Raw genomic sequence first — 24,325 nt, forward strand, 5'->3', positions numbered from 1 at the left:
AAAAATATATTTAAGTACTTTCTTTAAGATATCTATATGTTGAATTGCACGTGCATCCTGTCGTTGGTTTCATCTTGACGCCTTTTAAACCGGTTAAATGGGCGTGGCTGGTATTGACATGGTTTTCCTGGCAGCCGCCCACCTCTCGTCTGTGAGTAAAAGTAGGTTGCTGCGGTCAGGTGGCATCAGGTGTGCTTGCAACTAATCCACTTTCATTGCTAAATAATGCGTTTTGTGGCTGCGCCACTAAATGTTATTCACATTCTAGCCTCCCACTTTTCCACATCCCAGTGGCTGTCAAACTGCGAGTGGCAAAGTGGAGAAGTGGAAAGGGCGCAGCCAGTGATGGATGAAAAGGTCGATAAACCAAAAAGCAAACACTTTTATGGTTTGTTTGGTCTCGTCTTTACTTGGCTTGCGTCCCGACTTCTTGGTGTTTATGTCAGTCGGGGGATATACATACATATATAGGAGGAAATTGGTCATAACTAAAGAAAGCTTGATTTAATAACTTTATTAAATGGAAAGTTATAGCAAGAATTCTTCGGCATTTAGATATGTATTTTTTCCCAGTACATTGGGCTTGTCAGTTGACATCACTTGAGTTATAGAACGGACCTCGTGTAATGCATTATTCACTTGCACGAGTGCGTTTCGCAGGCGCATCAATCATACGACACGTATGCTGCATATTAATAAAGCCCTATTATTGGCATAAATCATGCGTCATGAGATGCGAAAAATCTCGACTGTCGCTCGCTCACATCAGTCACTCACTGAACTCTCTTGCGGCGGGTGGAGTAAGCTCGGAATTAATAATTAATTAATTAACTGGCCGCGTGCATGTACATTTCCCACTCTAATGGACCGCTTTTCTCGCCCCCTCCCCCCTCCCTGCGCTCGTGTTTACATCATAAATGTTCAACAACAGTGCGAGATAGCAAGACAACAAAAGCGAGCAAAAGAAAAAACAACTTGCCGCTTTTGGCCATAACTCGGGTAAAGCGAGTTCAATTCATACAGCTATGGGTTAATACATAAGACTATAAAAGTTATATATTCACAATTAAATAATACTTAATTCATTTTAATAGCTTTGTTTTTGGTGACATTTATTTTAGCTCATTTACTAACATCATTTATAGAAATGCTTAAGTACTATTATTTTCACCTCTGCTGTAGAAAATGTGTAAATACAATTTGTAGCGGGTGTAATGAATAAGTAAAAAATAGCTAGGAGTGCAAACACATTACGGAAATGAACGCGCAAGAACAGAATATTGCGAGTGGGCAGGCAAACGAGCCAGCGCAATCAGTGATCTAAACACACGGCTAGAAATGGCTGCTTTCCAGACATAATGATTTCGCTTAATAAATCAAGATGCAACCGATGCTGGGTGGCGCTTACTGGTTTCAATTTGTCAGCGGCTTAAGTGGCAGGAAGTTTTCACAGCTTTCCACCGCTCTTTTGTCATATTAAACACACACAAATTGACACCCACAGCGGAAGTTTTTGTTTTGCTCGCTCGCCATAAAGGCAAACTCAATTTGTTGACTTTGCGGGGCTCCGATGCGATATCGCCGTGGAATAGACGAGTGTGTATGATGAGGTCACGTCACTCCGCGTTGACCCCAGAGCCACGTGCCTGAACTGCCAGATTGCGCATACGCCTAGTTTCGCCTTGGTTCGCCATCGAAATTGATATAATAATTTTGGAAATCCAAATCTACGCTTCAAAGAAACGAGAGAGAGCGAGAGAGCATAGGAGAGCGAGCGAAGTTGCCCTCGCTTACATGCAAATATCGGTGTATAGGCGGGAGGTCAAAGTTCAAGCACAAAACCGCTTGACATTTGCAATAAGACACACACACAAACAGCCCCTAAAAATAACAAAAAAAAAACTGACATAAATACTGGAAAATGTCCGTGTCACACAGGTTGAAAAGCGATCTTGCCAAAAGTAAAAGTTTTCTATGCTACTGAGACACTTTGCGAAAATGTGCACTATATATTGGAATATCTTTTTAATCCATCCATTCAAATGCTTTCAATGTGATATGTTGTATTCCCTATGCACAAGGTAAAAACTAAACTTTTCGGTGGCCTTTTAGTGGTAATGGGGCCTGTGCTGTTTTCGGAATATTAAGTATACGACAGTTTAGCCGCAAGCAGTTTGCCACAATTCCAGTTGCCAGCTGAACCAACGCATCCTCCAAACTGGGCTACGCCAATTATGGCACGCACTCATTAGTGTCCGCTCTTGCATCCCGCTTACCCCGCCTTCCCCTGCCCAGCCACGCCCCCTGGACGCCCCAAGTTGCGTTTACCGTTGGCCAACCTCATAAACCAGATAATGCCTCAGCCGCAATTCTGTTTCTGTTGCTGGTTTTGGCTCTCCTGCCGTTTAATGAGCTTTGTTTCTAGTTGCTGCTATTTTAGCCATCATGTGGAGCACACGATGCCCGCGTCCCCCGATCCGATCCCTTGCTGCCACTGTCTCTGGCCAAGTCCCCAGGTCTTCCCGATGCTTGAATTGGATTGCTGGTGTGGCATGGTGACATGCCCCGCCATCTGCAGTTGGTACCGTTGCAATTCTGCAAAGTGGCACAGTGTCACGTGGATGGTCTCCGTTTTAGCATCTGCTATTGGAGAAGTAACTAGAAGATAAACCATCCCATTATTTTGTTCCATTCCATTGTAATATTTACATATTTGCATTTTGATACCAGCTTTTCCTTTTACCAGCAAGCAACAAATATTTATTATACTATATTATCTTCTTCAGTTAGAAAAAATTTGAATACTTGAAATCTTTATTTACTTACGTTTAAATAATTAAATTGATCCCAGAATTGAAAGCATTGCACCGTGCAACATGTATCCAACTGACGCATCAGCAGATCGATGCCTTTGCATTCCTTCAACACTTGCTTCTCGGCCTCTGAGTTTTTCCAGCTTTTCCCCCGCCAATCTCCACTTTCATGCCATCTCCGGCATCTTGGTTTTTCACGCCTTGTGGCAGTTACCGTTGCAGCACGTTTTTCGTTTTGTTTTGGCTATTTTGTTTTGATTTCGCTGCTTCTACTCGGAGCTCGCAAACACAGCGGCAGTCTGGGCACACAGATACAAATATACTCGGGGCACACAGATACTCACAAACACTTGCTCGCGTTTTGTTTTAATTCTTTTGCTTCGCCGAGTAAAAGATAAAGAACGAAAACGCAGCGCACACAGGCAGCCCCGAGTTCTAGATACTTTTGTCTAGCGTTCGCCGCTCAGTCGCAAAATCGTTTAGCGCCGAGACGGACGGCCAGCCGTTGGGAAATTATTCGAAACAAAATAAAAAGATACGGGAAAATCGCTGAAACAACAGCGAAGCGAAGACGACACGTCGAGTGTCTCTTGTTGTAACGTTGACGCGAGTGAAAAGCGCTTTTCTATTTTCGCCTCAAGTGCAGCCTCCTCGTTGCTGCAAAAACCCAAAAAAAAAAAAAGAAGAAAAAAATAGAAAAAAGTCCCCAGCAACGTTTCGCTTTTACACAAAATAAACACTTGACGCGTATGTCTTACTTTCTAAAATAAAATAAGCAAATCCGCAAGAAGATCTGAGAAAAGAAGCTAGACGACCGCGTTTTGGGGCGTGCCAATTTTAGCCAGGTTGACAAAATGCTGGCCCTCAAGGAGTGCCTCATACGGGAGGGTGTCCTCAATCTGGACAGCCCCGAGAAGTACCGGCCGTACCATCTACACGGCAGCAAAAGCAGCGGGGCCATGGATTTTCCCCGATATCGCAGTTAGTATCCAAGCATTCCGGACAGCATTACGCAGTTGATAGCGGGTATCTGTCAGATACGCCGCGCTTTTATGAGATAGATGGGTGGCAGTTTGTAAATATAGCAGGAAAAATACCTTCTATTCCATGATCCAATGTGTCTCTTAACAGAAGTGCTATTTATAGGTAGCACAATCATTCTCTAATCTGAAAGATCGGATCTGTAAGATACACAGTGCGCTGGCCAGATATATTTGCACTTGTGAATGAGCAAATAAACTAAATAGATTCGCAGTGATTTTCTGTCGGCTGAATCAATCTGTAGCCCAGCTTTAACTAATATAGATTTCAGTATATCTAAGAACGAGAATACATTGACAATCTCAATATATATTATTGATATTTATCTATTACTCATTGCTCCTAATGATTTGCTCATTATTTGTACTATTTTATAGCAATTTTTTATCAAAGTGTTATGGCAACTTGTAGACTCTGCCCCGAAAGAATCAGTTTTCATTCCAATTGGTTATTTTTAAACGTTGGCGTCGCAGTTGTCCAGCTATCGTTGGTATTTCCTATATAAATGCGCCTGTTTTTTACTGGATTATTGTTTAATAACTGTTAACGATTTGTATTGCCCTTGTTCACCTGCTGGAGTATTGTTTTACCTTACATTTTTCTTCTGCCCAAACCCTTCTTTGTCTAAAAAATTGTTTTTTTTTTCAAAGTTGTCGATAAAACGAGGCAAGTTACCCGAACCCGGACCCAGAAAGATTTTGTCATTTGTCTATGGTGTGTGCGGTGTTCCTTTGTTTTACGCTCGATTGTTGGTCCGTCCGGCCAGCTTTTATTTCATTTCGATTGTCTGTGCATATTTCTCTCTCTAAGTCTTGATGTATGGCCATTTTATTTGATTGTAAAGGGCTTAAGTGCTGAGGAGAGGAGGGCTCCAGTTCGATTCCCCAACCTGCTTATAAAGTTGTTCCAATCAGAGGTCATTTGTGTATAACGACCTGTTATCCAATCTTGAGCACAGAACGAGCGAGAAAGATACTATGACCAACCGGATTAGTGCCAATGGAGTAATTTACTTAGTGGGAATTAATTTGTTATTTATGAAATCTACCTTAAATGATTGAAACTGGTCCTAGGATTCATTGCAATGCTATAAATCGTTAGAAATGACATGTGTAGCCCGGATGGTTAAGGCCTTAAAATATCTTGGGTCAATAAATATATTGCCAACATAAAATCGTAAAATAATCTATAAATAATCATTCGATAAACGCTAACTATCAATTCATTCGGAGGATGATGCATACTAAACCAACAGCGAATCACCATTAGACATGACTTGGCCATAGCTTATCGGGGGAAACAACAGCAGTTTTCCTCGAGTGTAAATTTCACCAGCTCACGAAAACTGAGTACTTATGGTTTCGATTACCAAGTTGAAGAAATGTGTTGACTCAAGCCATATTGAGGGTCACTCGCCCAGGGTTATCCATTAAAAGATATACAGAGAGGAGTACCCAGGCTTAAGATCCACTTCCATCGACTGCAACCCACGCTCAAGAACTTTTCTTAACCCAATTTCCTGCGATGCTGCCACCCACATGTCTCAGGCGTTCTTTTAACTGCTTTTGATTGCCAAACATAAAATTACACAATTTGATGATGCACTCGTCAAAAGTTCTCAAGATTCTCCCAAGAAGGGAAGCCCATCAAGACCCGGGCCGCTTTATGACCGATGTTGTCGATAAGGGGTTTTCTGGCTGTTGATAATTAAATGTGTGCTTGTTGCATAAAAAAGTGAGCCACAACGGGGAGGGGCGGGGCAAGAGTGGGAGTCCATTTGGTTGTGGGCAGCATGCCCTTGCATTTAAAAATAATCCCAAACGACGTTGCAACATTTCGCTGCCTGCCTCTTCTGTTTTTCTGTGGCAAGCAGCAAACTGCAAACTGTAAACAACGAGACGGCAGCCACTTCTGTAAAATGCACTTTTTTCCTCAATATTGATAATGATGTACAAAAATCTTGAAGTAAATGTGTTTAATTGATATGCAATCATAATGATTAATTTATAGCATTTCTGGCTAAATTTAACTTTCGAGCTTTAGAGTCACCTGCACTACATTCGAGCCCAATTTCTAGCAGTGCAGCTTTTTTTCTGGTCTGCCTCCGACTGGGATTGCCTTGACAATATGATATTTTTGCAGCAAGTTTAAGCCGTGCCCCTGTCCCTGCCCCTGCCCCTTATTAATTATGCAACCTGGGACTGCGGCACAAGACGCAAGAAGACAAGAGCCAATCGATCAATCAGTTAGCTGGCTGAGCTGGCTGCCACACACAGAAGCGTTTGGTAATTCAACGCAACGAAGCCGCAAAAATGTTGACAGCACTTTGTTATTGCATCTGTTGTTTCTTGGTCTTTTTGTCTTTAGTGTTGCATGTGTAATTGTTATTGTGGCTGGAAGCGTTTTGGTTACTCGAACCGAACTACCAGCAGTTTTTACTGCCCATAATAATTAGTCAAAGTTTCTTAGTTGGGCCGTAAGAAATGTATTGGCCAAAAGCTGTTTGCAAATCGGTTTTCTCGTATAGCCCATAAGGCAACGTGCCAACGGCTTGGTTTATTTATTTTTCTGGTTTCGATTTGGATTTTGGCATGCAACCCATTCATATATATGTTGGAGAATCCCACGCTGGCAACTTGCCTCGCAGGATTTTCACTTGCAATTTGTTTATGGCCAGATTTAGCCATTGCGTAAATGCATTCGGGAAATATAATATTTTGGCAAACACGAAATGTTTTTATCCCACGTTTTTGATCCGTTTATTCAAAAGCGCAGCCCCATGGAGCTGCGTCCATTCAACTCTCGGCCATTGTCATCCAGAATGCCATTTTCGGACTTGTTGTTTTTAAACATTTCACATCTTTGTGGCGCGTTGGCAAAACAAAAACCAAAGCGCGAATATTTGATTTCAATTATTTCTGTTTTTTCCCGGAAAGGAAATTGGCTAGCGATAAGCACGAGCGGTGTGCAAGTCTTGTGTTTATCTTTGCGTTCAATATTCATTCTTTTATATACATTCCTTGTTTTACAGTCGGGGGAAAATGTTCTTCATTTTCGCATAAACTCCATATTTGTTTATGTCAAATATCTACGAAACATCCGCCTTACATTGTAACCAATACTTTCGATACACCGAACTACATATGCAGTTTTTTCACCCCATGGCATTTGCGATTCTCGGAAAATAGCTTAACACGTGCGCAGCTCCCACCAGATTTGTCGTCTTTATACGGTTTGCTCTACAATTGCCAATTATAATGTATTCTTGCACTTGACTTGGCACAGACAAGTTTCGCAGGTGATAAAAAATAGACGCGACTAGGTATCCCATGCGATTTTTTTTAATTAAATTCAGAACGAAATTCGTTTAAACGAAAAAACGAAAGAAAAACATTACAATTAATTAAGAGAACCAAAAAAGAATGGCGCTTTGCAATATGTTGTTTTACTTTTTTAATTGAGCGTGGTATGTGACAGCATAGGGGTTAAACAAGCCCTTTAATTTATGATTGGAATTAAAGGGCGGTTTATGGGGATTGCTGTCTTCATAGAGTTGAAGCCATGACACAATCTCGCCCACACTCGTCTGCTTTTCCTGCCTTTTCCAAATTGAATTACAAATATTTGTGTGTATACATTGTTGATATCGGTTCTTAATTATAAATGGTTTCAATTTACTTGAAATGAATATTTACAAACAATGCGAAATGTATAATTTTTATAGCTTCGTGCTTATTGTTGCAATTAAGCAAGCCATGTTTTGCGTTCTTTTGTGTATTTCTATTTTTTCCGATCGACAAATTGACTTTTGCTTTGTGGCTGTTTGCTCTCATCGTCTGATAAGATATGCGATCTTACTACTAGACTGCTATTTGCCCTGTTGAGATGTGCTAACTGTTTCAATATTTGAATTTCACTGGGCATTCGTAATTGCTGGCCAAATATATCCCACAGATCACTCCCCACTCTCTCTTGTTTGCCTGTTAATTGTATTTGTATAATTTTTCCTCATTTTCGACTGCCTGTCATAATAAATTAGGCACAAAAAATTCGCCGAGCTCTTGCATTTGTTCAACATTTGGCCAAAAAAAAACGGTATTTTATTCGAGCACATTCGTGAAATTCCATTTGGGCACTTGGCATTTGAAATGTGCGCAGCAGCTGTCAAATAAGTTGGTTATATGAAATAACAACGTGCATTACTTTCCGTAACGAAATAACCAAATTTTTCGTTTGAGTTCCCTCCACACTTATGAGATTAATTAGGCCCTCGTGTTAGGCTTCCCTGTTCTACCAATTTTTAACCCCACTCACACAGAGCATAACTAATCGCTCATGCCTTGGCAGTTGTCAAATGAGATTTGCATTTACATGCACAGTCACTGCCAAAAGTACGCGGCCAGCAAAACTGCACTCATTGCCAGAGCAGAGCAGATGCTTGGCTATAAAATGCAGGCAACCCTCACCTCACCTTGACACGGTTGTAGGTGTTTAGTGGGTGGGCATGGGGCGGCCCAAGATGAGGGGGCGTTCTGGGTTGGCTGTAGAGCATGCAATATATTAATCCGAGTGCTCAGGTGCAATTTAATTGCTGCCAAGATTTGCTTTTTTAGGCGCCAAGTGCGGTGCGGGAAAAGTGAATTAGAAAAGCAAACACACGGGCGGCGAGCGAAGGGGGGAACTTTACATTTAAAAAAATAAAATATGAAAATAAGTAAGATACATTTAAACAAATGTAATAAAAGTTTATAAAGGCATGCATCATCATATTTTGAATCTAAAAGGCTATGGAATTAAATCATTGCATACTTTTCACAACTGCTTCTAAAATTTCCTGTTGCTAAGTGTAATAATCCCCAGTTGGGGGACATCTTGCTGCATTAAGCGGAAATGCCATTGGGGGAATTGAGTTAACATTACTTTTCATTTGGCCCACTGTGACTCACAGTTTTTTTCTCCCCTTTCATTCGCAGAAACCATTGCGGCCTCAAGTGACTTATCCACAGCACCTGCCACTGCCAAGACCAGCTGCCAGCCACCTGAGCCACTGAAACAGAAGCCACCGCAGCAGCAGACCACCAAGGACTCGGAGGATTCCAGTTCACAGAAGAGTGCTCCAGTCCAGTCGTATCGTGGTCAGCATCCGCACTTCCACCACCACACCACGCCCGCTTACTACACGGATCTCCAGCTGAGGATCCACACGCCGAACGCATCGGATGTGGGCGCCTTAAACGAGAACTATCGAAGTGTATACAGTACTCCGAGCACCCAGCTGGTGGAACAGCGATCGTTTCCAAAGAGCTCCACGGCCACGAAGGATCCACCGCTGCCCATAAGCAATCCGGCCAGGGGAACATTTTTTCGTGGCGACTCTGCGTCCAGCGACAGCCACTCAAGACTCCGTCGGAGCCAGCAGAGAACCGGCAGCGAGGGACGCTTCTTCAGATACTCTCAGGGATCTGCGAGCCCTACCAAAGGTGAACCTCCAATCGGCCACGAAGGTGGTGAGCAGCCACCCGTTGTCGCCAGTCACTCCCCCATCACATCCACCAGCACCACCACCATCAGTAGTTGTAACCCCGTAGAGCAGGCTAGTCCACCACCAACCGTAGTAAATCCCAGCGGATCCGGTCGCAACAGCCGGCACAAGCAGCGTTTCCACAGTCGATCACGTCGAGCGGTGCGCGTGCGCAGTGAATCGCGTCCGATTAGCGCCCTCTATGACATAATATGCAAGGAGAAGAACCTGGAAAACAGCAGCAGCAGCAGCAGCAGCAACGAGCAGGAGAAGAAAAAGGATCAGGAGCAGCCTAAGGCCACAACCGACAAGCTGGCGACCTTTTGGCCCCTGCACCATCACTACCTCAATCCCCCGATGAGCAGCGGCAACTCGGGCGGCAGCAGTGGCAATCCCAAGCAGCAGCAGCAACAGCAACAACAGCTAGAGCAGCTTGGACACCAGACACATCTTGTGCTAGGAGCATCCAAGGAGTTGCCCGCGGGCAGCAGCAGCGATGAAGAGGGATGCCTGCGGAATCTCCACTCCAGTCGCAAGGTGACCAATCTGAATGCCAAGGCCACCTCTCTGCCACCCGAGGAAGGACTCTCGGGTGATGTCTCCCTGGAGTCGTCCTCCAACCGACTGAATCTGCGACTGGCCAGGAGCCTGGAGCCATCGGTCCGCAATATCACTGCATCCGCCTCCAAGGAAGTACAGAGCTACGATGCTGGGGAGCCTGTGAATACCAATCGATTGTTTGTGGAACCGCCCAAGATACCACTGTCTGCCATCCGAAACACTCTTGACGATCACGACCTGGATATTGAGGAGTGCGACAGCACCACCCAGTTCGATCAAGGGGATGTCTACGATACCCTGGAACGCTGGAGCCAGGGGGTCAGCTTGGGGGCACATCTATTGAACGGCGCGAATGGCTACGATCAATCTGATCCCGAGGCCGACCATCAAACCGATCATCAGCATGCACATCAATCATTGCCAGTAGAACCCAAGTCTCATCACCATCAGCACCACCAGGCCACCAATGCGCGCAGGTAAGCCGGAGGGACCCCATCCTCGCATGGAATCCACCTCCCCAAAAACATCACAAGTCCCTAAATGTATCTCTATCTGTTGCGGGGGCAATTACGCGCATAATTAGCTTCCTTTTAGCCAGTCGTTAGCCGAGGAAAGGTTGTCCTGATTACAGGCAGGTGTTGTTGGGTATCGAAGCCCCCCACCATGTTTAGTTATTCCAAGCTGGTTAATTACGCATCGATGAACAGCGGTGGCTAAAAAAATAGCAATTTATAATATATGTGTTTGTTTTTTGTAAACCTAAAGTTATTTTTCTACACTCACCTTCTTTCTGACCAGAGTACCACTATAGTACCAAAGTATTTTTCTAAACCACATTGTTTTCTTTTCGTGCTATTTTTTTAACCGCCACTGTGATTGTGTGTGCTTTGCTTGGAATTACTCGAGGGTCAAGCTGATTACCGTTGAGGGTGAAAGCGTTGTGTTCTCGGAAGTTGTGGCTGATTAAACAGTAAATGTAATGCGATTTTGGTTGTGTGTATAATTTTATTAAAGCTGGAACTTAGTTCGAAGCTAAACTATCTCCACTTCTGAGAGTCTAATCCGTTTTAAGGCTGCACCGGTACCGCCATAATCCTTGGCGCACAATCAAAACAAATTGCATGTATTGTGGGCCACCTCTTTCTTGTTGAGATCCATATGCCATCTTCACCCGTATTGTTCGACGTCGCGTTATACAATGCGACTTGGCGGCCCTCTTTAAGCCGGGCCCCCAAACAAATCGAGATTCACAGAGGCAGGGGGCTTGTTAACAAATGAAATCCATGTATTGTTCGCCTCTTTTCCGTCGGGTGTTACGTGGTCCATTGTCTTGGTTTTGAGATTGCGATTGGGATTGGGAATGGTCTTTGGGCTTCGGTTTGGGATCGTATCGTATCGCGGCGGCGACATCTTCGACAATCGCGTCAGTGCGTGGAGTGCAATTCGCAGCGGCAGCCGGTGTTTGGTTCCATCAAATATAATGTGATATATAAAAGCGAATGGCACATTGACGCTGTTGTCGCTGTCTCCGAAAATGACCCCCAACCTCGGACCCACCACCTAATCCTCCTCCTCCTCATCCTCCTTGGATCCGCCGAAAGAAATCCGGCGTAGAAAGCACCTGTTTTACAGCCAAACCCGAAACTAGCGACAAGTTTTTCCAATGGGCTTTCGCTACAAAAATGCCTCATAAAAAACACGCGCAGCATTAAAGAAATGAGGATTGGGGAAGAGAAGAAAAGAGCCAAAGAGATAATTTTCTAAAAATGCATTCAATGTAGAATCTCGACGAGGAATAATTTGAATGCACAGCAATTAAGTGTGGAATTTATCTGGGGGCCCGTTTGGGCCGTTTGCGGTGTCAACACCGTCATCCGATCACCTGCTGCGTCTGCTTGGGTATCCGTTTAATAGCCAGCCAGTTGGTGGCCAGATTGCCAGTTAGCCTGGCCCAGATCGTCGATGGTCTAGTCCTGGTTTCGCTTTCATCGCAGCTGTGGCGACTCCCAAAAAAACGTGAAGCCACCAAAATGGATGAAAAAAACAGCATCCACGAACTGGTTATTATCACTTTTCCTTTTTCCCCTGAGATTTTCCAACGGGTTGGAAAGTTCTCGGACATCCAGTAGCTGATACGTCATATGTGTCTCTAGCAATTTATACAATTTATGGAAATTTCCATTTGACGGACGGGCAAAGTCAAGCATCAAGAATATAAAACTGAGCGCATGGCAGATGAAGATCGAAATGATGATCTCAGCGGAGATTAAAGGCCCGGGGAATACCCTTGAAAAAGAGGTTCCAAGAAGTCCAGCCCAAATGTTGATTGCTGAAATTGCGGTATCGAAATCTAAAAAACAATTAAATTCAACCCAATTCCCTTTCAGTTAAACGAGTTATGTCTGTGATTTCATTCTAAGCTTCCTACTTCCATTTTCCAAGTGTCTGACTAAGCATTTTAATGAAGCAGACGACATCCTAAGCCCGCAAAGTCGTGTAACTCAATCCATTTATCCCAGTTTTCATAACAATTATCGTGGAACTTCCTTATACAAATATTATCCTAAAGTCAGACATATTATTTTTCTTTGGGTTAATCCCCTAACCTACTTTCCGGATACTAGAATATCACTCCCTCGGGAGACTTTCCCGTGTTGACGATCGATATAATCATGCCCTACCTCTCTACAAGGACGGACTGAAAGATATTGTATCTGTGTATCCGTAAAACTGGCAGGCACGAGACATCATAAAGTACACAAAGCAAAAAGAGTGACATTGATGCGTCGCGACATTTAAATGTGCAGCCTGTGTACCTGACCAAAAACCAAAGGAAATATAAGCAAACTCACAGATAGACAAACCGACAAACTGACAGACAAAGCGGGCAGCTAGACGAAGTCTTGCGCTTGATTGAATGTCTGCGACAAGCTGCAAAATTCTTCACTCGCTCGCTAAACAGATATGGGCAAAAGATGCATTGTCAGCCGAGGATGAGGAAGTGGCTCAGCTAAATGTGGCTATCATTTACAGACGTTGAGATACTTTGCTCGAGATACTTCGCCTGGGATACTCTTGGCTAGCTACCTGCGCACCGCCTTTTGCGCATGCGTGCAATAGTCACACCAATCCATAACAATAACAGACTTGTTACGCTTTGTTCTTTGACGGTCGGGAGATAGAGCCACGGCTTGTGCATATACAGATATATCTTGTATCTGACAAATACCGCTGCTACCTGGCGCAAATGTGCGAATTTTGCAGCGCTCTCTTTTCGCTTTTGAGTGAATTCGCTGCTCGGCGGAGTGACTTTGTTGCTGTTCTCTGTGTATCTGCAAGATACCAAGCGGCAAAACCCAAATAATAAAAAAAACAGCAACAACAACGAAAACCAACAAAAACAAATAACCGACAAAAAAGCAGCTCCGTGGGTTTCCACTGTGTTTGCTGGGCGAGCCGGCGGCAGTTGCCGAGCGTGTTTGCTGCCGTCTAGCCGTGCCGCATTTAGCGGAACTCTCGAGAGTTGTATCTTTGTATCTGCGATTTGTCGAATGGATATCTCGTTTCACAGCGACTGTATTTTGTTTCGGTGTTCTGATACTTCTGATACTTCTGCTGCAGCGTTGCGTGTTTATTTCCGTGTAACTAAATTAATTTAGAAACCGCTTATGTGGGGAGTTCGAGCCAACAAATATAATAACGTAGTCCAACCGCCTCCGCAGATTCATAACGCGCACCACGCGTTCCGCCAGTCGCCAGAGTTCCGCCGGACACTCCCCACCTCCGCCGCTGCATCGCAGTGACGACTCCTCCAGCAGTTCACCCTCACCGACCCGCAGACGGAATAAGCCAGGTGGTGCTCCTGCCGCCACCGATCCACCATCCTCGTCGGCGAACGGGAATAGCTCCGCTTATGAGACGGCAGCCACAACTGTGATGACCCATGACCAGCAGCGAGATCCTCCAGTTGAAGTTCCTAAGGCTCTAACCGTCGAGCCACCGCAGCCAGAAGACATCGTCCAGGGCTCCTGCCCCACTGCATCTGCCCACTCAGGTGAGTCCTTGAGTCGCTAATCTGTATCTGTGTTTCGTTGTTGCTTGCGTGACGTCTCTGTGTTGCCTGTTTGTGTTTCGAGTTCCAGTTCGTCCATGAGCGTTTTGTTATGTCCTTTCTACCCGCTTACTGATCCTTTGCTTCCAAAAAGCAGTTTTCCATTCATGTTCTTGGCAGAGTTCTTTATTATCCTTGGGAAACTCTTCCCGCTTACTCCACGCATCCTGTTCGAATTTCATTGTTAGGAGGAGAATCCCATTTACCTTTTATATACATCTTCTCTCTTTTATAACTCTTTATTTTGGGATATTAATATCAAATTACCTCTTGTGCTCCATTTATCATTATAAACTTGTAGATCAACACCAATCAAACTGTAGTTATATAATAGAAATTTCCTTAATTACTGCTTAGATTGGTACAGGTTAATAACACAGTTCAGTAGATCATAAAATTAGACCAGGCATTTTTGGTCTATGTAATGATTTTTAAGCCTTTCATCATTCCCAGCCATCCATTTTTCAAGGCTTACATATGACTAATGATGCATTAGTTGTTGGACTACAATATTACAATCTTCTTACATTGAACCCTTAGTATCAAAATCGATACACATCATTTCTTCTCTGCTGGCTGGCTATTATTGTATTTGCCTTAACCATTTGCCGATCTCACACTTCAATTTACCTTCGCTTAGCCCACTTTGCGAACATTACAAATTCATTAGTTCTTTGGGGAAACTTTCCCAACCAAAGTTCGGTAATTAGCCCGCCCCATGCCGATTCAGCCCTGAACCGTGGGCCTGTCAACGTTTTCTGCAAATTAGCCGAGAAATAAAGCCAAAAACTCTATCATCGGAAGAGGCGAGTCGCCGTGTTGCTTCGTTTCTGTTTCTTTTGCTTGGAACACTTAAAAGCAATTTAAACTAAATTAGATTTTTGTCGGCTTGCCAATCAAGCGAAAACGTTTTCTAGACAAATGTTAATTTGGCTCATGAGGCCTTCGGTCAAAACATTTAAATCAAATTGCAATTGAGCAACTCGATTCAAGTCGTCAAATCAATTCCAAAATGTTTTGACTGCCGAGGTTTCTCGAATGTCAGAAAAGTCTAACATTCCGAATTATTATATAAGAAGATAATTTGCGCAATTTTTATTCGCATTATGAGTGTCAGTGTTTCCCAAGAAATGTTTTTTCGCAAACCTTTCCTCTGTATAAATGAATAAAATTGTTTGTCATTTGATAAAATCGATGCCCAGTCTTCACGCAACTTAGGCAAATGAAAGATGCCATAAAATTGCTAATAGACCCCAACCAAAACCCAACCAGACCGCTCTTCGACGACGAGAGCTGTGCCCAATTTTCATTTTATTTATCAATGAATGGATCGGACGGATCGGATCGGATCGGAACCGGGTTTATTATCAATGGCTGGACGAGGGTTTCATAAATTTTTGACAGTCGTCTCTGTGAGTCTGGCATAACGGATTGAGAAAGTCCGCCCGAAGATCGTTGACATAGATCCAAGCATTTGCGACCACACAGAACGAACGCGCAGCTGCTAAAAAATCAATAAACAACTATGATGCTGATGATGGCTATGATCGATCAGCCGTATCGATTTCGTTTCAATTGTTTTCGACCTTTGTTTTGCCACTGCGCGTATTGATTTCAATATTTACCAATTTGGCAATTTTTGATTCATTTTATGTAGAATTAATTTGATTTTCGCGAGCTGTCTAGAGGGCCAACGATCGCCCCGAAAGTTTAGAGCGTTCACTGATCTCTGACAGCCAGCAGAAGGCAATGAACGGGCGGAACCCGGAGATGCTGGCAGATGATTTGCCGAAAAATGTTTTTCGCCCCTTTCTTTTGGCCCGTCTTCTGGGTGGATTATGAAATCTCTGGGGTTTTACATAAGCCACCACTTTGGGGGCCAAAACATCAAAGTTGAAATGGATTACAGAGCTTCCAGCTGTTTTGTTTGCAAAGAATCTATTGGGAAATCACAGATTCCTCATCAGTTGGATGCCTAGACTTGAGATAATACTTTTTATGGTATTTTCGATTCGAAACCATTAGTTCCCACACTCAGAGCTCTTCAGCGAGTCATAAATTCTGGTTTATATGTGAACGAAATCTAATCGCTGGACGATAATCTAATCGCTGGCTCTGTCAGTTTAATGTCCAATAAAGTCAGCAAAGCTAATACATCATCGTTAAATAGAGACCTAATGACCTGAGATCGACTCGAAACTTTCGTTTGGCGCCTAATGCATTTCTTTTGTCCCAGAGACTTTCGCAACTATTTCGTGTTTGTCACCACACCAATCAATCTTAGCCAGCTAGCCATTAGATTGGAGCCGAGTTTTTCCCCCAGACACCCATATTTGCATTATGCAATCCAAAACCAAAACAACAGCAACAGCAGCAACCACAACAAGCAGCAATCATAAGCTTTAATGTCTCACTAAAACTCCACGCATTTTACCCTCCTAAAAAATAACAACAAAAAAACACATCAAAATGCTACAGCAGACAGCCAAAGTCGAGGAAAAGCTGGCAAATGCAGTATTAATTGCACCTACAGCCACAGCCACAGCACCAACAACAACTGCAACGCGCGACAACGCAACAGCAGCAACAGCAACAACACCATCAGCAGCAACAGCAGCAGCAGCAAAAGCACTTGCAACAACAATAGCAAACAGCAACACGCCACGCCCATGCCGCCCCTAGCTAATGCCAACAAAGCCCCGTTAATTGTGCTTAAGACAGCCGCATCTGCAGCAGCAACGTCCATTGCCGCAGCAGCAACATCTGCTGCTGGTTCGCCCGTCAAGCGTCGCAAGAATCCGCTGTCGCCGCTGCTCCTCGGCAGCCAGTGCCAGTCCACCATTGCGCCTCCGCAGGCCATTGCCAGTCCGCTCATGAGCGGCGGCAGCTGCTCCTCCTCGACCACCTCGCCCCAATCCTCGCCAGCGGTTCGCACCACCAAGGCGAGTCGTCTGCGCGCCGCCGCGCTTGGTGAGTCTCCTCCTCCTCCTACCAGCCCATCTTCATCCCCGAATTGGTGGAGGTCATCAGGTTTTCCATCTGTCCAAATCCATTACCCCCGTAGCCTAACCACTGTAGTTTGTTTTGTGTGCACTTATGTTTTCTGGTAACACACAAACTTTCTCATGCAACCAAACCTCAATAAACAAAGGTTTAAAATCACTTCATATCTTTCATAATCGATTTTTTATATGAAAGTGTCTATAATCACAATTTTTAAGATTAAATTTTATTTAATAACAATATCAGATTTCAATTCATCTTATTACCAACTGTCGGTTGAAATTTGTAATAGTTATTGTAGAGAATGGTTGTACGTGTTTCTCTGTGTTGCCACGCCTGCATTTCGTCATCCTCATTATCGTGTGAGTTTCCCCTTCTTCTAACCCAACCCGCAGATAAAAAGAAGGAAGAGGAGCAGCGCCATCGCTACAGTTCGCCCGTTTCGCCAAGAGCCTCCAGCAACGGAGGAGTCCAAGCACAACGTCGTCTTAGCAACTCGGAGCTATCGCCCAAGTCGCCAGGTGCCAGTGGATTCACTTCGGAGCCAGTCGCGTCAGCCACAGCGAACAAAGTCCCGGCGAGATCTGCCTCCCATCCTGTGGACACACCGCCCACACAAAGGCGACAACCTTTGGTGGCCGTGAGTTCGGGCGTCTCCATGAAGCAGAGTCTCAGCGAGCTGCACTTCACGGGTGGAGCAGTCAGTCCGCCCAAGGCTACGGCGGAATGCACTCTGAGGATGCGGCCACGTAGCTCCACCATGAGCACCGAGGACACGGAGAACGGCCGACGTGACCACTTGGCTAATCTGCAATTAAGTCCCGTGCAAAAGCAAAAGCGAACGGTAAACTGAAATTTTCATGAAGTAAACCATATTAGAGGTTAAAGAGTCCAGTTGGAAACCTTCTAAACCTTCTAAAGTGGTTTATCTCCTGAAATTTAATTCTTGTTAATTGCTTATATTAATCCATCTATATTTTACAGCCCGAAGTATCACCACGCCGTTTGGGAGATCGCGACAAGTCGGCCAAACGGAAATCGAATTTGAATCGTTCGTTGACCGAGGAAGCCACCAAGGATGGCGGTAAGTTGGCTGGCAACAGCAACGGATGCAGTGCAGCAACAGCAAACAGCAAGGGGAGATGATCAGCAGGGCACCAAATTCGGAACGCCTTCAAGCTTGAATAAGCATTCCAATGAGTCCGCAGCAAAGAGGAGAGACCTCATTATGATTCATTCGATCTTCGAGCGTCATGTGGCAACCATCGCCTCAGAATAATACGTATTTTAAATACCACTTTCAACATATTCACTTAAATCATTTTGTGCTGCGTCCAGAAAGCTTTTTCACCGAAAGAACTTGTGTAAAATATGTTAAAATCCAAGCTGTGCCGAGTCCCTACTTATTGTTATGCACGTGTTATGTCCAGAATCTGCTTATTTAGCTCATGAGATCCAACGACTGGTTACTAATTCCTGATCTTCTCTTGCAGATGAGGTTGCCTCCTCCACCCGCCGACGCCGACGTCGTGAACTGGGAATGGCTCGTCCCCTGGTTCCTGGCGATGATGACGCCCTGAGAGATTTGCTAACGCCGCAGAAGAGTTCCTGCAGCGAGTCAACCAACTCCATATCCGAACCCCATCTCCAGTTCATACCAACCGTTCGTCATCCGGTGGTTCCAGTACGCACCATGACTGCTGTGCTGCCTGCACCACGACCACTGCATACTCCTGCGGCCCGCAACGTCACCCAGAAGTTCAATGAAAGGACCAAAACGGATCTGGCCGAGATCAAGAAGATTGCTGAGCAATCGGAGGCGCAGCTGCAACAGCCTTCGGTGGATGAGAACCAGAAAATGTCAGCCATAATGCGCAGGAAGAGCACGGATGAGGGTGGAGCCACTTTGGGGGCAACAAACCAGAATTCACCACCTGCCCCAAACCAAATTGTATCCATACTGAAGAAGAAGGAACATGGACTTGGAGAGTGCAACTCCAGTGCTTCAAGCAATCCCTCGCCGGTGACCTTTTCTTCTAGCGTGGTGGATCATCCCTTGGCTGGAGCTGGCCGCTGCAAACGGCAGGGAATACTCAAGAAGAGATCGAGTCTAGATGAATCGCGCTACTACTCCCGTTCGCATTCACCCGACGAACGTAGTATTCTCATCAAGTCGGCCAGGAGGAATTCCCTGGAGGAGGCGGGCACTGGATTGAGTCCGGCTCAGGCTCATGGAATCCTCAAGCAGAGCAGCTACGACAGCAGCAAGAGCGACGGCTGCCCTTCGGCCACGGAGAGCCAGCCACACAGTATCCTGAAGAAGAAGGACTCGCTATCAACACCTTCGGACGGAGGATGCCACAAGCATGTTTCTATATCGCAAGCTGTAACTTTGGCTGCTGCTGAACTGGCTGCCCATGATGGAATCACCTTCGATGATGGTGAGGAGCATGAGATACGACCGATCCTAAAGCAGGAGAGCACCTCCAGCGAGGAGGCTGTGCGGCCGCCAAAGCCCATACTCAAAAAAAAATCCTTTGGCGAGGCGGATGAACACGAAATACGTCCTATATTGAAGAGCTCTCGTAAAAGCAGTCGAGAGGAGTTCGATTTGAGTGGCTTGGAAAACGAGGTCAACGATTCCCTATCGTCAATCCTAAAGACAGACTCGCCGTCCAAGCGTCGGTCGCTCGGATCAGCTTTGCATGATTTGGAGGAGTCCACCACTTCTCCAAGCTTGCTAAAGAGGCGCACCCGTTCGCTGGAACGTCAAGATGTCCAGCCTGGTATGGATTTGGCAGCTGCATTAGATGCCATTGCCACCTCGCAGGCTGCTCCCAGCACCCCAGTGGACTTCGTAACCACACCAACAAGTATATCGGTGGCGGAGCGGATCAAGCGCATGGAGATGCTGTCGACGCCCACTTCCCGTGCGGCGGGTGGGGCCAACAGCAGCTGGGAATCGCCACTGCAGGCATCGTCAGCGGAGCATGGAGCACCCACCACCCCAAGGGTTCTCAAGCCAAGTGTGCTGCGCAGGGATTTGCAGAGGGAGCGGTACAAAACGCAACCCGTGACCAACGAGGAGATGAGCTTGTAAGTCAAAACTAATTGCTTCTGCTAAGTTTTAGGAGTATTACACCTTATAAAAACCTTATAAATATGAATATCCTTGTCAGGGCAGTATTTTCCAGAATTTCCATTCAAATTGCCACATTCTCGCTCACAAATTGCGCATACGTCGTGTGGCCCGTCAAGCTGTCAACTGATTCTGCAGCGAACGCCAGTTCACGCTTCGTTGGTCCCAAGAATTCCAGCCCCCGAATCCGAATCCCAATCCGTATCCGTATCTGTGTTTGCGTGGAGCAATATTTGTCTATATACTCGCATTCATTGCTATTTTTGGTCCGCCGAGCACATTTCTGGCTGGCACTTGGCCGAGCCTATAAATATTTATACCATCATGGTGCCCACAACCCCGCCTCACTGTCAACTGGAAAATGTACCAGTTGTTTGGCTATTCATGCGCCATAGCCGACATTATAATCCAGTCATGATCGGCTTAATTAACTTTACTGTGGACATACTCCGGTAAACACGTAGCCATAAACTAGCCGATTCTTATGGAAACTTCAACACATTTCGCCCGCGGATATTTTGGCAATAGTTTAATTGCTTTCCCATTGCTCCGCATCCAAATGTCAACAAGTTTCGTTGGCGAGCAAGCCATTGAAATCCTCCATGGCTGCTAACCTCAATTCGATCCGCTGTCATATCATTCACTTTTCTTTGCCGCCTTTTAGTTTTTATTGGCCCGACTGGCTGTGGCTGGTGTCACTTAAGCAGCTTATTGCTTGCCTAATTACCTGCGCAACTATTGAGGCCAACAAGAACACGGCGTTGCGCGAAATACAAATAAAGGTTAGTAATGGCCAGCGATTATGGAAGGTCGATTGGATTCGCGAGTTTGGAAGGGGGCATCCATAGAAATATGCTCATATGTGCGGAAATATTTGTTCCTAGTCTTTCTAGAGCCAAAATGAGATACCATCAAGTACTATCATACCATCGTTCGCAAACAATTAGCTCTTACCAACTTGTTGGCCACGAATTCCCACCTGAAATGGGCCATTTCTGCGAATCGCGAATTGGCCAATGTCGTGCTCGTAAACCCAGTTTCTTTGCTAAAAGCATTTTAGAATTTTGACTACAAGATAGAGTGGCACCTCTTCCACTTCCTCTACCACTTCCACCTGCGCCGCCTCAAAGTTGCCCGTTCTTGTTTAACTGTGTTTTTATGTCAGCATTTTATGTGTTTGCTGGTGAGTGAGTGTTTGGCTGTTATTATTGTTATTGTTGTTTTGTGTTTTGGGGGGCCTTTGTTCCACTCTGGCACTCCCTTCCCTCAAAAAAGCAACAATACAGCAAATCAACCAACAATAACAGCATAAGCCAGGTTGTTCTGGAAGGCTTTTGTTTTTGTTTCACACTCTCGCTGGCTGTCGCATTTGCATTCAGCGAACGGTATTGTCAATATCTTTTGCACTTTTGCCGACGCTTCGTGCCGTGAAATTTATGCTGTCCATATTCGCCAGTTGCATTCAGTAGTTTGCAGCGGGCGAACGCGTTCAGATACAGATATTTTTGTTTCTTCTATCTGGAATTTCCGTGTCTGCACCTTTGGACCAGAAGGATTCCCCGGAAGGGCGGCAGTCGTTCCATGTTATTGCTGCAGCGACGTCAGAGCGAAAAAATGTTTGAGGCGTACATCAGAAAACGGTAACAAGAAAACCGAAAATCAATCTCAAAAAAATTTCCAAAGCAAAAGCGAAAAAAATTCGAATCGTAATCATTGAGCATTGAGATAGTAAAAAAGTGCACGCTGACATGTGTTGGCCGATTAAATCGATACAGCTCATAAATGTCCAATTCGAAGTTATGCTGTATCTTTCCTAATCTCCCGATAAGATAGCCAACGAAAAAGTAACAGTTAGTCAGCCACAAACGATACTTTGCCTTTCGGTTTTACGGTTATAAAAGAATCACATTAATAGCCCAATCGTAAACATGTCAAAAAACGAACTTTGCGGCGAGATCTATGCAGGTTTCCTATGGGGAAATAATTATTTTATGCGCCCATTGAGAAATTGTCTGCATTTTCTATAAATAAATCATGTATGTCACACCTCAGACGGTCGGTCGGTCCATTCACAAATTCTTAAAAATGAGTATTATGCATAATGACAGGGCCAAAAACAATGCACTTTTATGTTGCAGTTAAGAGTGAAGTTTTTTATGCTTTGCCATTTTTAAGCACGATTATTATTCATATTAGATTGTACTTTGAATGATGTCCAGTTTTTAGTATTATAGCTGTATTATATGTGCTTTGCTCTTTGCCTTGCCGAAGATTTCTCTTTCCCGAAACGAAAGAGTCAAAGAAAATGCACCGCAAAAGAAAAGCCAACGAAGACATTTCCCAGACAGACGGCGGAAAAGAAGGAAAATACCATACCAAAATAAATATAAAGCACGGGCAATAAAAAAAGGCAAGAAAATAAAGCTGAAAATAATTTAAATTTGCCGACAGCGACGTCGACTGCGGCAGAGCAGCACCTTCCCACCACTTTCCTCTGCCACGTTCTCTGCTCTTCAGCTCGGCGTTTTGTTTGTACAATTTTTGCGCTCAGTTGCTCGCGATCGCTTTTTCACTTTTCACGTATCCAAAGCAGCGCTGAAATATAAATAAATAAATTAAATTGAAATATAAATTTTACGTAAAGAACTCGAATTTGAGTATCGGAAAACTATAGATTCCTCGCCTCGTAGATAAGAAAATAAACAGTGAATAGTGTGTGCGGAAGAAATCGAAACTAACTGATAAATTTATCATCCAAATCGCGGCGCGGCTCTCGGCGGTTCGGTCTTTGCGTTATCAGGTGCAGAACCAGATAGTAGGGAGTAACTATACCCTATAGTCGCATGTGTGTGCTTAGTGGAAGGAGAACCACGTTCCCTTCGGAAATTCTTGGCCAGTTGCCGGTAGACGAGCTCGCCAACCGCGTGTGAATTGAAAAAGGTAGTCAATAAAATGAAATTTGGGAAAATCCGTGGAAATTCAGTGAGAAGATGTGTGCCACGAATCGCTAGTTTTCTCGCTCAGCTCTCGAAATGTATATATTTCGTAATGCGCTAAAAATAAATTCCATGAAAGTGTGCAGTCGTGCAGCCAAATGAAAATTCCAACATTCGAGTGCCACAAATTGCCAAATTTGCGAAATATATTTAAATTATATAGCAATGCCAGTGTCTGCAATAATTTGCGCGCTAAATGTGTGTTTTTTGCCCGTGAAATATTCCGCCAAATGTCTGCGGTTTGTGTATCCGCTAGATTGGCAAAATCCGAGAGCTGTTTTTTATATATTTTTATATATTTTATTTTATATTAGATCACTCGAAATCTACAGTCGTATATATTTGCAATAATTCTCGACAACTGTTGCCGCAAATCATTATTTTTTTTTTGAGTCTCGAAGTGTTTAAAATTCCAACGAGAGAATTCTCACGGACCGTTTTTGCCCCCACCGCCCTCAGCCGAAATCCAATTAGCCAGTTGTTGCATTAAAATGTTGTATATTTTTAGTCTTTTTGTTATTTTCCGCTTCCTCTTTTCAACATTCGATGTGCGCCAGGCGTGGAAAATAGGCCTGATAAGCAAAACAAATATCGGAAAAACTCGAGAGTCGAACAAGTTGTAGGTGAGGTACTAAATATAGAAGGAAAATGTTGAAGAGGCCTTTGGAGGGTGATCAACTTGCAAGCTTATGCAGTAGAGAGCCTGTGTGTGGAAACATACACACAATCGGCAGTACATATAGTTAGCTTTTATTCCTCTTATCATCAATTCAATTACCTTTCACTGCTGGCTTTTTATTGCCGAAACCGTTTGGCTAATTCTTCCGACCATCGACGGGCTTGTAAACTTTTACCTTCGCTCCCCTGGAGGCGCGCAGTGAATCCACAACAGCAGCAGCCGGCAGCGCCAAAGTTTCACCACCAAAACATAATTAAGTTGGCCAAAATTGCCTATAATTATGTCCGAGGGAGAATGATAGAGATGAATGTTCACAAAGAGATTCACAGTGTATTAAGCCTGTTGTTATGTAAATTTCTGCGCCGGGGGAAAACAAGAGATTTTAGACAGAAAACAAACAATGTATATGCTATAAAAATATTTCTCCATATTTTAATGACATTAAATTATAATATTGGCAT

At 44.3% G+C, this 24,325-nt stretch overlaps 1 protein-coding gene across 19 annotated transcripts in view; it reads left to right on the forward strand.

The window, feature by feature from the left end:
- Positions 1 to 24,325, forward strand: part of LOC6610486 (supervillin) — a 106,006-nt gene that overhangs the window by 42,794 nt on the left and 38,887 nt on the right. For 5 of the 19 annotated variants that reach the window (XM_032719667.1, XM_032719659.1, XM_032719654.1 and 2 more), the window contains exons 3-8: positions 8,828 to 10,412; positions 13,659 to 13,990; positions 16,526 to 17,017; positions 17,446 to 17,894; positions 18,035 to 18,134; positions 18,544 to 20,146. In XM_032719667.1, the coding sequence (XP_032575558.1) occupies positions 8,828 to 10,412; positions 13,659 to 13,990; positions 16,526 to 17,017; positions 17,446 to 17,894; positions 18,035 to 18,134; positions 18,544 to 20,146 (4,561 nt within the window). Of the gene's footprint in view, positions 1 to 3,278; positions 3,795 to 8,827; positions 10,413 to 13,417; positions 13,578 to 13,658; positions 13,991 to 16,525; positions 17,018 to 17,445; positions 17,895 to 18,034; positions 18,135 to 18,543; positions 20,147 to 21,755; positions 21,830 to 24,325 lie in introns of those variants that run through there. The other 14 variants (XM_032719660.1, XM_032719655.1, XM_032719662.1 and 11 more) reach the window with 10 other exon arrangements.

The sequence above is a fragment of the Drosophila sechellia genome, chromosome 3L (genome assembly GCF_004382195.2).
Source record: "Drosophila sechellia strain sech25 chromosome 3L, ASM438219v1, whole genome shotgun sequence".
In the NCBI taxonomy this organism is placed as follows: domain Eukaryota; kingdom Metazoa; phylum Arthropoda; class Insecta; order Diptera; family Drosophilidae; genus Drosophila; species Drosophila sechellia.